Source organism: Coccidioides immitis (assembly GCF_000149335.2).
Source record: "Coccidioides immitis RS genomic scaffold supercont3.2, whole genome shotgun sequence".
NCBI classification, from domain to species: Eukaryota; Fungi; Ascomycota; class Eurotiomycetes; order Onygenales; family Onygenaceae; genus Coccidioides; species Coccidioides immitis.
Genome location: NW_004504309.1, coordinates 3,023,626 through 3,036,716, shown reverse-complemented (window position 1 = coordinate 3,036,716; position 13,091 = coordinate 3,023,626). Strand labels below are relative to the sequence as shown.

Here is a 13,091-nt window from a genome sequence, read left to right as displayed (position 1 = left end):
CAATATCATCGCCCAAAAACGCTGCCACCAGGAGAAACGGCACGCGTTTTCTCATAGAGCCACTTATTTGCGAGTACATTGACATTCCTTCCACCATTAGGACTAGGAGTGGATGGCGTCCGCAGAGCGGTTGAATCTCGCAATGAAGACCGACCGAACGACGACGAAGAACCAAAGCTGTGTCGCCGCATCATACCCCTGTTCCCACCGGCAACTGCTCTTTGGAACAAAGGGCTAGGGGAGGGTGAATATAGAGAGCCCTCGTAAAGCTGGCTACCTGACAAGCTGCCTCTGCCAGATAATGGAGAACTGCTCGGGGATAACGGGCTAGGCCGCCGTGAACCTGAAGATATCCGGTATCGAGGAGGTGTTATGTAAGAGCTTCCGGGTGTCGTAGGAGGGGTGCTGTTGGGTTTAAGCCCAAGAAGCGCACGTTGTGAAGGGGTTAGCGGGATATCTAAGATATCGTCCTTGCGCCGAAAAAGTGGGTATAGTGCGGTCGCAATGTTGGCAAGGAAATATAATCGCAATACGAAGAGTATGACATTGGGATACGTTGTGATGGACAGAAACGAACCGAGTGCAAGTATGCTGCAACAATACGCGTTAGAAGCAGCGCGTATCTGTGAGCCCTTCTGGGCAAGACTTACTATTGCCTTAAAGATTTCCCTAAAAAGCCTGTGGCGAGCAAAACTGCACCATTCCACACGATCTTCCGAACATTTGTGTCACCGAATCTCGCTGCATTCTGCCTTTGTACAATCTCCTTGAGGTGGGGATGCCGCCATTTGCCCGGTGAAGGTGTATCGACCGTTTGGATACTAGCGAGTTTGGGGGTCGATGGAAGCAGACCCGGCGCCATTGGCAGAGCTAGGGAATTGCGTGCTAAGAAAATAGCAACTAGAGATTGACTCAATTAGCCGTGTTGCAAAGGAGAAAGGAATGAAAATTTGGGAATTTTGACGACGAGCGTACCTTCTGGTGGGAAAAGCCTCCGGAAAACAAAATACCTACCTGACTTACCTTTATCCCTAATCTAAAGCTATAAACTTGATATCACGTTAGACCCAGAGCGTGGCGTTGCGGAGAGACCATCATGCAGCTGGCGGCAATCGGGATGTTTGTTTTGGAGACAAGGGCCTTGGAACGATGCGAGAGCAACCTTCTGCGCTAAACTGCGCACGTTCGAGATTTAACCAGCCTAAGCGCCATTGCCGCGCGGTAACTAGTTAACTAGATGCAACCAGCTTAGTCACCCCGCCTCAGCGCGGGACAGCAGCTCGGTGAAGGCACCACCATTATTGAAACACGTTACTCCATACAACATTTGATTCTCCCCGGCTTAGAATCATTATACGAACCCTTTTCAAGCTTGTGCCACTAATTTTTTTTTTTTTTTTTTGCAGTATTGCCTGGGATTTCACTACGTACGTCCCTCAAGGAAGTCCTCTCTGGGCACTGATTTCCTCCATTCCCAGTGTCGATATTTTATCCTGAAGAAATGGACGAGTTATGATTGCCATGACAGACTCCCCAAACTGTCGCAGGAGGCGGACAGCTGGCGGGAATGAGAACTTTGAAACATGCACTGCTAAGGAATTAACAGTCATGTCTGATCATTGATACTAAGATTAGCTGGCTGATAGGAGAAATGATTGGGGATGAACCACATCGCGATGGCTCTGGTCCGTCTATTCCTGCATCTACGGGGCTTTTTAAGTCAATTATATGCGAAATGGTTGCCATCTCAAGTCTCGCAGATATCGGGCGGTTCCCCTCGCCATGCTAGACTTGCTATGGCCAAGTTACGTTCTCTGTACTCACTCCGTATTCCGTATTCCGTGTGTGGCGCACGTTTGGTATCAGGTTACGCTCATGCTGGACCAACCTCCACAGGCTCACAGCCAGTAAAATTGACCCCAACCCGAATAACACATCACGTAGGCAAAGTGATTGCAAGACAGCCGATGTTGAACATAGCCGAGCGTCCCACTCGAACCTCCACCGAGATAGGACAAGGCGAGTAAGGATATTGCGTACCCTAAGCACAACGGAATACATACGGAGGAGGTATCCCACACATACCTTCCTGAGCTCCCATGTATGTTGATGCATAGGATTCAATGGCGGACGGACGATTACATAGCAAAAGTCAACGTGTGATGTGGACAAGGCTGGCTGGTCAAGAGTCTAGTCTCGCGTTGGCTCCGGAGTGGCGCCCAAGAAGTACTCTAGGCGGCTCCAGAGACTAAAAGTTAACCAACCTAATTGACCGATCCGCAAATCCATAACAGCCAACGACACGGTATCAACAGCGTTGGCTGCGGTACCTAATTTATTCACCTCATTGATCACCCTTGCTTGTATTTTTTTTTAACTATGCTCGAGAGTCTAGACGGCACTCCGATTTGAGTCTTTGGCCGATTTGAGATAAAATTAGCTGCACCCGAGTGAAGGTTTTCAAGATGGCCTCGAGCGAGTCCCTGATTTCAAAGCTTGATAGCTTACTGGCCCAACTGCTTGCCGACTGGGACATCTACACAACTGGGCTAGCCACCCTCTTGGTTACCTACGTGGGCTATGTCACCTTCTTTTCGAAAGATCCGGATGCGCATCCTTTTATGCTTGCCCGGCAAGCCGCCGAAGCTCCCATCAGGCAGCCGGGAGAATCCGCGACACTTCGTGCCCTTGACGCTCCCCATGGGTACCCTCTTAAGGCCGGATTGGGAGTGAGGGATCCGGAAACACCAAAATGGTCATATGGAAGAAATGGAGATTTACGTGACATCTGGAGGAGCGCCGTCAAGGGATCGCTGAATCAAGACGGCACACCTAAAGGGAAGCGTGGAAAGATATACACTGTCCTGGGCAAAAATGTAGAAGAACGAAGTATCGACGAGATATCGAAAGAAATCAATGTTCTCGGGCAGTATATTCGCGACTCAAAGGCACAAAATGTGGCAATCTGTCTTTCTGACTCTGTGGAATTACTTGCTACACTTTTTGGTTCGTGAGATCCATGCAGCATTCGGGAAGCATGAAGCTAACGAGTTTCAGCCGGTGCATTCTACGGATTTAAGATTACGATAATCCCTCATAACTTGGCTTCGGAAGAGCTGGCAACGTACCTCCAGCAAGCTAAAGCAGATCTCCTTGTTGCAGAAGCCGGTGCTGTTGATCTCGATGTTGTGTCTAAAGCCCGTACGTCTCTGAACAATGTTGTCTGGGTCACTAAAGTGGGCAACCAACACTTGGATTGGAGTCAAGGCCCAGATGAATTGGGTAGTCAGATTAAAGTGGCTGTTTGGCAGGATTTGGTGAAAGATAGCGGTAATTCTGCTACCTCGGAGCTTCCCGCCTCTGACCCCAACGTAGCCACACCCTCAATAACTACACTCTGGTTCCCCCCAACTGGCCCTGGATCTTTCGTTGAATATACAGCCGCGGTAAGCTTATAGATGCGGGAACCGTCTCCTCGCTGCTTTTCTAACGCGTACAACAGAATCTCATATCTGCTGTGGGTGCTCTCGGCAGCTCCCTTCCACGTAACGAGCTTCTCAGAGACTCCGATCTATTTCTTTCGATTGACTCGTTGTCTCATACATACTCGCTCTGCTGGACTCTTGCTGCTCTGTATGCCAACGCTTCCGTTGCTCTCAATTCGGTAGCTGGCGAAGTTGTCGATTTAGCGCTGGCTACCGCGGGGATTTCACCTACCGTGCTGGTTGCATCCTCCCACACCATATCCGACTACCATGCTCAACGTATGGGACCCTCTATGGGTCCAATTACCAATATTGGACGATACTTTCAAAGCCGTTCCTTGGATTCCGGTGTGATGCCAACACGTAATTGGCTATGGAATTTGTCAAGCGCTGCACCCACTGCAGGACTTTCTCTCGATAAGCTTCGGCTTTTGTTCATTTCCCATCGAGCTGATGGGAACAAACAAAATCGGCTCACCTCCGATCAATTAACGGACCTCAGAATATTCACTGGAGCTCGTGTTGTATATGCGCTTACTGCTCAAAATGTTGCTGGTGCGGTTTGCCAAACGCTTCCGTACGACTATAGAACGGATACCGGGCCTAGTCATTTCGGCCCACCTACAAACAGTGTTGAAATAAAGTTGATTGGATGTCAGGAGAATGGCACCGACGAGAGAGCAACAGAAGGAGAAGTAAGTGATAGTTACCTTCTTTTTTCTTTTTTTTTTTTTTTTTTTTTTTTTTTTTTGGGCAAATTGGTATGCTAATGGCAGTCACAGATATTTGTGACCGGCCCCTCTGTCGTCTCCGGACAGTCCTCGCTAGGTGTCAAGGCTCGGATTCGTGATGATAATACCATTACACTCTGTGATTAGAAGGATTCAATGATTCATAATGTCTATCTTTTGTGGACTGTGGATATGTTGTTCGATATGCTCTATCAATGAAATCTTTTCTCCAAGGGCAAATACCGACAATCAGGGCTGCCAAGCATGAATCCTCAATATTTTACCCAAAAGTAACAAATATTGTACAGTATAAACGCCTCTGACACCCCAAACACGGCCTCTCAAACAAGTAAAAAGTGACTACTTATGATACAGTCGCTTGGCCAATACAACACCCGATCGATCCGCACTATCGCTTTCCTTCGTCACTTTTTCCACAGAGGCTTCGATTGTCTTCCCAAGCTCACCCATTCGAGATCGTAAGGCATTGGACAACTCGGCATCGGCCTTGATTTCATCTACCTGTAGAGCTAGATTCATACCACTCCACACAGGAATCAACTCTAGGAGTCTAAAGTTAGCAGTCTCCCACAGGGCGGGGACATCGAAGTTCCCGAACGACCAAGTGCTAAGAAGCCTGGTAGCATATGCTCGAACTTGTCCTTCAACATCCTTCCCCCCAAGTGAATCGAGAGTGTTGGCGGCGCTGAGCTCGAGTAGAATTGCAATGATCTCAGGTGAATGTTTTGCGTCATTCATCCGATCAGCTGCGGTATGCTCAGGAGCATCGAAAAGGTCCGCCATTTGACGAGCTTGTCGCAACGCTGTCTCAACCTCAGCACCCTTAAAATTCGCCTCCTGTGCCTTGTAGCGAATTGCCAAAAATAGATTTTTTGCTACAGCAACATTGGCCAGGGTAAGACCAGTTCTCTTCGATTGCTTCACACTCTCCACCATCACGCTTGCTTGCCCAGCTAGACCGGCCTTGCGAACCAGCCACACCAAATTTTTTGTTGCAAATGGCCGCTTTGAATTTTGTAGTCCGGTCAGAAATGGAATAATGTTGAGCCAGTCCTCGCGAGTCTTCATCAAAGAAACCATTTTCCTAAACTCGGCTGAGCCGGGCTGGTCTTCGGGTTTCATGGGCTTCAGGAGATAGGATTCTTCGGTTTGGCCGCCAACTTTGACAGATATGGGGTTGTCTTGTAATTTCTGTGCATATTTTTGCTTGAACATTAATCGTTTGTGTCGAAGACTCAGTGACATTGGAATGAATAGCTTCTGCCGAAATACTTCCAGAAGCTCGGTCAATTCGGGAGAACTTGAGGGTTTAAAGGGGGGTAGGATCTCTACGGGAAACATTAATTAGTAGCCGGAAGGGCTGAGAATATTGATGCCACCCATACCTTTAGAGTAAGAAGGAGTGCTCGAGAAGGATCTGCTCGATCGGCTGAATTTAGATGTCTGCGCGGCGCATCGCGAGAAGAGCGCCGGGGCTCTCCACATGGCACCTTGCGCCATTGTCGTCGGAGGAAACGGCCAAAATTGATTCTTCGGGAGGGCTACTGTAGAATAAATAGCTTTATTCGGGTCTTTGCTGGATCGAATACTTTCCGTGATCTGACTTCGCAGGTGGGTTTCGTATTCGAGGGACTATTCTCTTGAAGCCCAAAATTTGAAGTTCAAGATTGCGTGACGCACGGACCACCACTCGAGATCTTCAAATCTCTCCAACTCCGACGAACACGCCGACAACCAAGTTGATGACAACAATGGCCTCGCTACAGTCAGCGATGCGGCCGCTAGGCTGCTGGAATTCGATATCCCGAGAATTGGGGAAGTTTCAGTCTCACCGAAGATTCCTGACGACCGTGTATTCCGCTCCAAAGCAGCGCCTCCCTTTCCCCGAAAACCTCCCCGAACAATTTCATTCGCAACTACCAAAAGCCTTTCGCCCTGGTAAAGGTGGGTTTACAGCGTTATTCTCGTTTCAGATACTACTCTTCTCTTGATTGCACCGTTGTCAGCTAACAGTTCTACACGAAACAGTTGCAAAAAAGCTGAAAGTCCTCCCTCCTCCGCCGTCCCCGGCTTCCACATATAAAGACCCAATTGCCTCTTTCACAAAGGACCAGCTGGCTGTTCTCGACCCAACTGGTGAAAGACAGAATCTCTTTAACAAGAGAAACCGACAAGGCGCTAAAGTTGGTGATATTCTCCGCGTTACTTTTAAATCCGGCGATCCCTTTGCAGGCGTATGCTTGAATATCCGACAGCGGGGAATAGACACCGCATTTTTGTTAAGAAATCAATTGACTCGAGTGGGATGTGAGATGTGGATTAAAGTATACAATCCACAAGTGCAAGCTGTGGAAATTGTGCAACGTTCTGAGAAGAGAAAGAGGCGTGCTAGACTAACATACATGAGGTATGGCTCTATTGCAAAATCTTTTTCCAGGACACCCGAAGCTTTTGACTGGTTCACTGACGCGCTCTCTCCCCCTCTCCTTTAGACAAACTAAACACGACTTTGGAACCGTTGAGGGTGTTGTTCAGAAATACCTCCGGGAGAAGGCTATCCTAAGTGGTGAAACGAGCCGGACGAAAACAAGGAAATAGGGATGCCGATAATTTAGTGGAGTGGTGTACACCTGTATGACTAGTTTGAGACGATATCATACTATATCTCTCTATTCAGTGCATAGTTGTGTTCTATTCGTTCAGTCAGGGCCAGGATCTCGGGGGGATGGCGCAGTTAAATTCGCATATGATGTAGTAAGAATATTTTGCTATTACTCCGCTATAGAGAAACATATTTCAAGAAACATTCTGCGGCTTAATATAACAGTGACAGACAACAAAATCGACATGAATGTTTTATTTCCGTTCGAATTGAAGCCGACAAGCATCGACTAGACTGTGTTTGAAGGGAGATAAACCGCAACCTCGAGCCCGCCCTTGAATGGCGTTGTCATTGTCTTGAACCCATTCGCTGGATTGTTAACATAGTCAAAGAAATCTTTGTAGCCCGATCGCGCCATTTTGGTATTATCAGCAACAATGAGCGCCCCATGGCGAAGTTTTGGCTGGACGGCCTGCAGGGCAGGGAGGACCATTGGTGTCCAAACTGGTTCAGAGACATGTTAGTTTCGTTTAACAATCATGGAATGACAGGTGGACAGAAAGGGAATCATACTATCCAGCAAGAGGAGATCAATCTGATCAGTTTTGTTTACCTCCACGGGAAGCAACTCGCGGAGATCTCCCTCCAACAATGTGATCCACGGTTCCACTTCCTCTCCAGTTTCCTTCCAATGTTGCCTTGCCCTTTTAGCTTTCTCCGGCTCTTTCTCGGTAGCAATTACCCTCGCTCCCTGTCCGGGAATGATTGGGCCGGAGGTAGCCTTTGCGGCAGCGTTTTGTCCAGCAGCAAGAGCCAGATATATGGTTGAAACACCGAAGCTGGTCCCAGCCTCGACGATGTTCAGCGCACCGGTGGTCCGCGCGAGCAGATAGAGGAACTCGCACTTGTCGGGTTCGAGGGCAATGAATTTGTCCCGCATGAAGTCATCATCGCGGGTATTCCAACTTTCTTTGAAGAACCGATCGCGGAAGAGCTTGAAGACCCAAAAAAGGCTGAGAGAGAATGAGGATTCTTGGGCCAATGAAGCGGCATGGAGCTTTTGGAGAAAGTTAAGGACTCTCGGACTAGCCACAACAGTATTGGAGGACATCTTAGGGTTGAGGATTCATGTCATTACTTGTTTTTCAAACTGTAATTCTCGGCAATGGCAGAGAATCCAACACATTATATACTCGAATTCGGGGGCTCGCAGCTTTATACGAGGGCCGAGTCGAAATTGCCGGTTGAAGGGCGTGAAATTTCGCACGATGACATCTGACTCATTCCCGGCATCGCAAGGGTATTTCGCTTCGATGCCCCCTGATTAATCTTCTGCCATACAATTGGCTAAAGGGATAATGCTCTCTCAAAGCCCGATACACGTCCGGAGACGCTAACTTTCTTCCCTGCATGACGGTTCATGAATGCCGCCGTCTGGCGGTGGGTACTCCTCTGTAAGATACATGCTTAATTACGGAGCAGTACGGAGTATGGAGTACGCGGTATGGGACTAGTGCCTGTTCGAGCATTACCGCGCTAGTCAGGCATGCAGAGGAGGGGGATCAGATAACATCGTTTAGCAGATCAGATAAGAATGGTACCATGTGATTCGCTAAGCGGCGACATCGGAAACTCTAATCCACGTGACTGATCGCACGATAATCTAATCTGATCATCCGAGTTTCCCCCTCTAACCTTCCTGCAACATCCTCCACTACGCTCCTCGTCGCTTGCTGTCGTATCACAGTGTCAATTGCCATAGCCAGTGATACATTGTCGCATATATTATGTGACTGGGACGAACTTACATCTGGATGCTTCTTGCCTTGGACTAGCTGCGTGAGCCTGCTGCTCTAGGGCCTGGAGCTTGAGTACAAATAATCAGCTGCTGGTTCCGATGCCCCGATAGACACGTTGCGGTTGAATTTCCACACAATCAGTCTTTGTCCTTTTTTTCTTCAGTTTCTCTTTTTTTTTTTTTTTTTTTTTAATTTCATCCCTCTTACCCGTTGTTTGTGTCTTGCTTCCAACAGTCTTCATACGAACCATGGCATCTGCTGTGAGTACGCCAACCGCTTCTACCCCCGCCTCGCCGCTGCCGTTAGCCCCGGCATTGGCCTCACGCCCCCCAGCTCTCTCGGTGAAGCCAATCGCAGCCGCAGGCTCTCCTTCTCCCTTAGTACAACGCTCTGTTACGTCAAAGGAGTGGATTATTCCCCCACGACCAAAGCCTGGCCGCAAGCCAGCCACGGATACCCCCCCAACAAAGCGCAAGGCTCAAAACCGCGCCGCTCAAAGAGCCTTTCGGGAAAGAAGAGCAGCGAGAGTGGGAGAATTAGAAGAACAAATTAAAAAAATTGAGGAGGAAAACGAGCAACAAGAGACATTGATGAAAGCACAAATAAGCACACTATCGAAACAACTAGAAGACTGTAGAAACGAATTATTATGGTGGAAAAAGCGCTGTCAGGGACTTGAAAACGACGTTGTTACAGAGAGAAACGCTAAAGATGCTCTGGCCAAGGAACTCCAAGCTATCAAAGCACAGAATCCGGCCGAATCTGTCCCTGGTGGATGTGAAAATTGTTCCTCCGCCAGATGTCAATGCATTGACGACGCATTCAACGTAAACCCTTCACGGCGGCAAGAGGATGTTTTAGCGCCAAAGCGACCACACTCCCCACAGCAGGAGTCATCAGATAAACGGCAGAGACCTCAACCTGAAATTAAAACCGAACCAGAAGAACTAGAGATAGATTTTACATCGCGGTTCTCCCTTCGTCGCAATACGGATAACGACGTGGAAGTCGTCTCCCCGAGCGCTCTCTTTGATCCGTGCGGATTTTGCCAGGATGGAACCCCGTGTATTTGTGCTGAAATGGCTGCGGATCAATCTTCGGAGAGAGAAAAGCCCCAGAGGCCCAACAAACTTGCCCCTATCCAAAACCTCGACCTCTCTCAATTTACCCCTCCTCCCTCGGATGGAGATGTGTTTTCTGACGGTCTTCCCTCTATAACTAGCAAGCCAAATCCGTGTGCGAATGGACCTGGTACCTGTGCACAATGCCTCTCAGATCCAAAAAGCACCTTGTTTTGCAAGAGTCTAGCGGCATCACGAGGCGCAGCTAATGCCGGCGCCGGATGTTGCGGAGGAAGTAGTCCAGGAGAAGGCTGCTGTCAATCGCGAGGATCATCCCCGAATGACAAAGGGAATAGCGTATTGAAGGATAACCCGCCATCAACTCCTCCAATTACATTAAGCTGTGCGGACACTTTCACCACACTTTCGCGACACCCAAATTTTGCTCGTGCATCAGACGAGATAAACACATGGCTCCCACGGCTACATACTCTTCCAATTCCTCGAGGGCTCCCTTCCTCGGTCAGAAATCGTCCTGCGATGGAAGTGGAAGCCGCCAGCGTCATGGGTGTGCTTCGATATTTTGATAGAAGATTCGCTAATTAACGACATTATGTATCATTTTTCATTTTGATTGATTTATACTGGGACGGTTTCAGGCTGCAGCGATGTGTTGGCAAATGTGTACCGTCTGGACTTCACAGATTTTAGGAAAATTATGGAATATCGGGGAAGGATTTACCTTTTGGATTTGGCCGAAGTGTTGCTCTATTTGCTTGTTCGTTGTCTGATTATGTTTTCAGCCGCTCTCGAGGGGCTAATACGGCTTAGAGGCGATGAGAAATCGTTTAGGGATATGGCGTTGAGTCTTCAATGGGTGTAACATGCCTGTGGACCCATTCACAAACACCATTCGGCCCACTCTTAGAGTATCCTCATACATATGGCAGCATCAAAAATTATGTGGGGTTGGTAGGAGTCGTTGTATTGTATATTAGAAAGTTCAAGGTTATGTACTTTTGTTGACAATAGAAGAGAGCACGAAGAATCGCACCGAAAAAACACTAGCTTCCGGTAAAGCTCAGATGGGAATATGTGAAATGAAATCATCAGAATTCCAATTATGCCGCCCAAGTAATCTTAAAAACAATATGCGCTTCTCAACACCGTCCGATCTAAATGAGTCCTCCAATTTTTTTTAAAAAAAAAAATTAAACAAAAAAAAAAAAAAAAAAAAAAAAAAACGGGGGAGCAGAAGAACAAGTCAAAAAACAGAAAGTAGAAGTGCCTTACAAAAGAGCAAGGAAGTTGAGGGGAGCTGGGATGATGTCGAGCGGGCGCGCCAAAGTCATGCTAATAGTACACTGTGGAAAACACACCATCGTCGTCAAAAACTCACACGAAACTGGAGAATATACCTGGCTCTTCGTACTTCGCTAGAAAGTTCGAGACCCAACAAGGAATATGCCACCGGGTTAGAAAACCCCCCTGACACGCGATTATATAGGAGCTGAATGGTGGTAGTGGATATCTCAGTAAAAGGATACAGCTGCATTCGACTAGATGCAGCAGCGCAAAACCGGATATGAGGCGGCCTAAAAGGCCCCAGCACTCCCTCGACCGCCAACAGGCCCAAGGCCCATAGCGGCTCCAGACTCTACTAGCACCTCCTCGTCACCAGGTCCCAGAAGAGCTCCCAGAAACCCGGAGCCCCAGATTCCAACAATACCCCACATCTCTAATCGCCAGCTGCGATAAAGACCCCTTATTCCCTGGCCCCTGCGGCGTCTCGGCACTCTGCCCGCGGGCCCGGCCGTTGTAGGCTCTGGCGGCCGGCCCAACACTCGTTCAATCGCAACAGCTTCAGCCCCTCCGTCCGTGCCTTCTTCGTAGACAATACTCCACATTGTCCCAACGATACCACGATATGTGTCTGGTGTAGGTACAACCGTTTGTATAGCGGAGGTGACGTTCTCTTGTGAAGACGATGACGCGGATACAGTAGTACGTGTGATGCTCTGCTGCCTCAACACCGGAGACGTGAAGGTCGCTATTTGAGCTCGCCTTAAAACTGTTTCTAGTGGAATGCGTACTCCTAGTTCCAGACCGGAAGCCATGAGAGTAAAGAGGCCCCAGCTTGAAGGGTTAAGGACCGGGTCCAAAGAAAGATAGGATTTGAGGAAAAGTGGGGTACTGTTCGCGAGTAGTGTTGGAAGCGTGGAGGAGAGGATCGTAATTGGGAGTAAATGGGGAGGAATTAGATAATTAGGCGTGGGAAGTTGACGGATAGCTCTGAAAAGCGAACCCGGGCCGTGCCCCACGGGGCTTAAGATTAAGTATGTCCTTGCGGTATCAACGGGGGATAACACGATGGAAGCCAGGGCTGCCGAAAGACAGGTAAGGACTAAAGCAGCTCCTGGAGACGTAGATGTCAAGATATCGGATTCAAGGATGGTCGAGAAGCTATCCTCCGGATAGCCGATAATCGCTGAAAGAAGACTTCGAATGAACGTATTCAAAGTCGGAAGGAGTAAAGAGTAGACAAATGTCGAAGTCGAGCCCTTCCAAATAGATGTTGGTCCATTTGTTGTCCATAGCTGTGCAAGTACATCAAAGAGGGCAGAGGGGTCCTTGATCTTAAGCATATAGCCGGGCTTAGTGGACTGCGGGATGTAACCACCCCGATCCGTAATTCGATGAGGCGGGCGGCGGGTACGCGACGCAGAAGCGGAGGCAGCCGGTGCTGCTGGTGCAAAGTAGCTATCCTCATCGTCAGATGAGTATGAAGATTGCTAACACGCGTAGTTGTTAGTCCCAAAGCTGGCACAGGAGAAACGGGTAAATCGATACATACATCTGTGTAGATGCTCTCCCTATAACTTCGATCCTGTCCCCGTCTCTCGTCCAGCGCCCTTATCTCTTGTTCATCTTGAACAACGTAAACCTGGAGAATCGTCTTTGCAACCTCGAAGGGCTGTGATATCAGAACGCGGGAATATCTCCATAATGCGCTTTCGAGAAGCTGTTTGATGGACTCCGCCACCGACGGAGAGGACTCTCCCAGGTAATCGGAGTAATCAAAATCGGAGAAGATTTCACGAGCAGAACTCCCGAAGCTGGTTATATTCCCTGATGCCGCTGATGGAGGCCCATTGGGCGAGATCTTCGAGACCGATTGCCCAGCAGGCAGCCCAATGGAAGGGGGAACGTAGTACGGGCGAAGGGGATTTGGAGCTTCAGGTGGCGAAGTCATTGTGCTCTAAAAGCACCGGGGCGGGCCAAAACCAATTCCAAATGCAGGGGAAAACTCTGCGAGATTCGCGATGTGGTTGCTAGCGACTCTGGAAATGAGATAAATAGATATTTGAAGCTACTAGGAGATGTTGTTTTTC

The 13,091-nt window shown here is 48.6% G+C and overlaps 7 protein-coding genes across 7 annotated transcripts; 3 read left to right on the top strand and 4 right to left on the bottom strand.

Moving 5' to 3' along the window:
* Nucleotides 1-5: 5 nt before the first annotated feature.
* Nucleotides 6-862, bottom strand: CIMG_06606 (uncharacterized protein; the record flags this gene model as incomplete). Its single annotated transcript, XM_001242709.1, has 2 exons — nucleotides 6-591; nucleotides 651-862. 2 exons carry the CDS (start codon nucleotides 860-862, stop codon nucleotides 6-8), a joined length of 798 nt encoding a protein of 265 aa, XP_001242710.1.
* Nucleotides 863-2,366: 1,504 nt separating this feature from the next.
* Nucleotides 2,367-5,482, top strand: CIMG_11779 (uncharacterized protein). Its single transcript, XM_001242708.2, has 4 exons — nucleotides 2,367-3,006; nucleotides 3,058-3,446; nucleotides 3,503-4,180; nucleotides 4,268-5,482. The coding sequence occupies exons 1-4, from the start codon at nucleotides 2,466-2,468 to the stop codon at nucleotides 4,361-4,363; spliced, it is 1,704 nt and encodes a 567-aa protein (XP_001242709.2). The 5' UTR covers nucleotides 2,367-2,465; the 3' UTR covers nucleotides 4,364-5,482.
* CIMG_06604 (uncharacterized protein) lies at nucleotides 4,237-6,010 on the bottom strand. Its single transcript, XM_001242707.2, has 2 exons — nucleotides 5,623-6,010; nucleotides 4,237-5,565 (listed from the first exon to the last, which is right to left on the bottom strand). The coding sequence occupies exons 1-2, from the start codon at nucleotides 5,735-5,737 to the stop codon at nucleotides 4,577-4,579; spliced, it is 1,104 nt and encodes a 367-aa protein (XP_001242708.1). The 5' UTR covers nucleotides 5,738-6,010; the 3' UTR covers nucleotides 4,237-4,576.
* CIMG_06603 (mitochondrial 54S ribosomal protein IMG1) lies at nucleotides 5,989-7,024 on the top strand (the record flags this gene model as incomplete). Its single annotated transcript, XM_001242706.2, has 3 exons — nucleotides 5,989-6,181; nucleotides 6,266-6,644; nucleotides 6,730-7,024. 3 exons carry the CDS (start codon nucleotides 5,989-5,991, stop codon nucleotides 6,833-6,835), a joined length of 678 nt encoding a protein of 225 aa, XP_001242707.1. The 3' UTR covers nucleotides 6,836-7,024.
* On the bottom strand, nucleotides 6,983-8,129 carry CIMG_06602 (O-methyltransferase). The gene is made up of 2 exons (XM_001242705.2): nucleotides 7,413-8,129; nucleotides 6,983-7,343 (listed from the first exon to the last, which is right to left on the bottom strand). Exons 1-2 carry the CDS (start codon nucleotides 7,948-7,950, stop codon nucleotides 7,129-7,131), a joined length of 753 nt encoding a protein of 250 aa, XP_001242706.1. The 5' UTR covers nucleotides 7,951-8,129; the 3' UTR covers nucleotides 6,983-7,128.
* A 423-nt stretch (nucleotides 8,130-8,552) lies between these two features.
* Nucleotides 8,553-10,761, top strand: CIMG_06601 (bZIP transcription factor HapX). The gene has a single exon (XM_001242704.2). It carries the CDS (start codon nucleotides 8,887-8,889, stop codon nucleotides 10,303-10,305), a length of 1,419 nt encoding a protein of 472 aa, XP_001242705.2. The 5' UTR covers nucleotides 8,553-8,886; the 3' UTR covers nucleotides 10,306-10,761.
* Nucleotides 10,762-10,793: 32 nt separating this feature from the next.
* On the bottom strand, nucleotides 10,794-13,013 carry CIMG_06600 (uncharacterized protein). The gene is made up of 2 exons (XM_001242703.2): nucleotides 12,554-13,013; nucleotides 10,794-12,491 (listed from the first exon to the last, which is right to left on the bottom strand). Exons 1-2 carry the CDS (start codon nucleotides 12,950-12,952, stop codon nucleotides 11,295-11,297), a joined length of 1,596 nt encoding a protein of 531 aa, XP_001242704.1. The 5' UTR covers nucleotides 12,953-13,013; the 3' UTR covers nucleotides 10,794-11,294.
* Nucleotides 13,014-13,091: the final 78 nt, after the last annotated feature.

Coding starts and splice junctions, on each gene's coding strand:
- CIMG_11779 (XM_001242708.2), top strand. CDS start 2,466: ATGGCCTCGAGCGAGTCCCTGATTTCAAAGCTTGATAGCTTACTGGCC. Junction 3,007..3,057: donor ATTACTTGCTACACTTTTTG/GTTCGTGAGATC, acceptor AACGAGTTTCAG/CCGGTGCATTCTACGGATTT. Junction 4,181..4,267: donor AGAGAGCAACAGAAGGAGAA/GTAAGTGATAGT, acceptor TGGCAGTCACAG/ATATTTGTGACCGGCCCCTC.
- CIMG_06600 (XM_001242703.2), bottom strand. CDS start 12,952: ATGACTTCGCCACCTGAAGCTCCAAATCCCCTTCGCCCGTACTACGTT. Junction 12,492..12,553: donor GGGAGAGCATCTACACAGAT/GTATGTATCGAT, acceptor TACGCGTGTTAG/CAATCTTCATACTCATCTGA.
- CIMG_06601 (XM_001242704.2), top strand. CDS start 8,887: ATGGCATCTGCTGTGAGTACGCCAACCGCTTCTACCCCCGCCTCGCCG.
- CIMG_06602 (XM_001242705.2), bottom strand. CDS start 7,950: ATGTCCTCCAATACTGTTGTGGCTAGTCCGAGAGTCCTTAACTTTCTC. Junction 7,344..7,412: donor TGATCTCCTCTTGCTGGATA/GTATGATTCCCT, acceptor TCTCTGAACCAG/TTTGGACACCAATGGTCCTC.
- CIMG_06604 (XM_001242707.2), bottom strand. CDS start 5,737: ATGGCGCAAGGTGCCATGTGGAGAGCCCCGGCGCTCTTCTCGCGATGC. Junction 5,566..5,622: donor CACTCCTTCTTACTCTAAAG/GTATGGGTGGCA, acceptor TGTTTCCCGTAG/AGATCCTACCCCCCTTTAAA.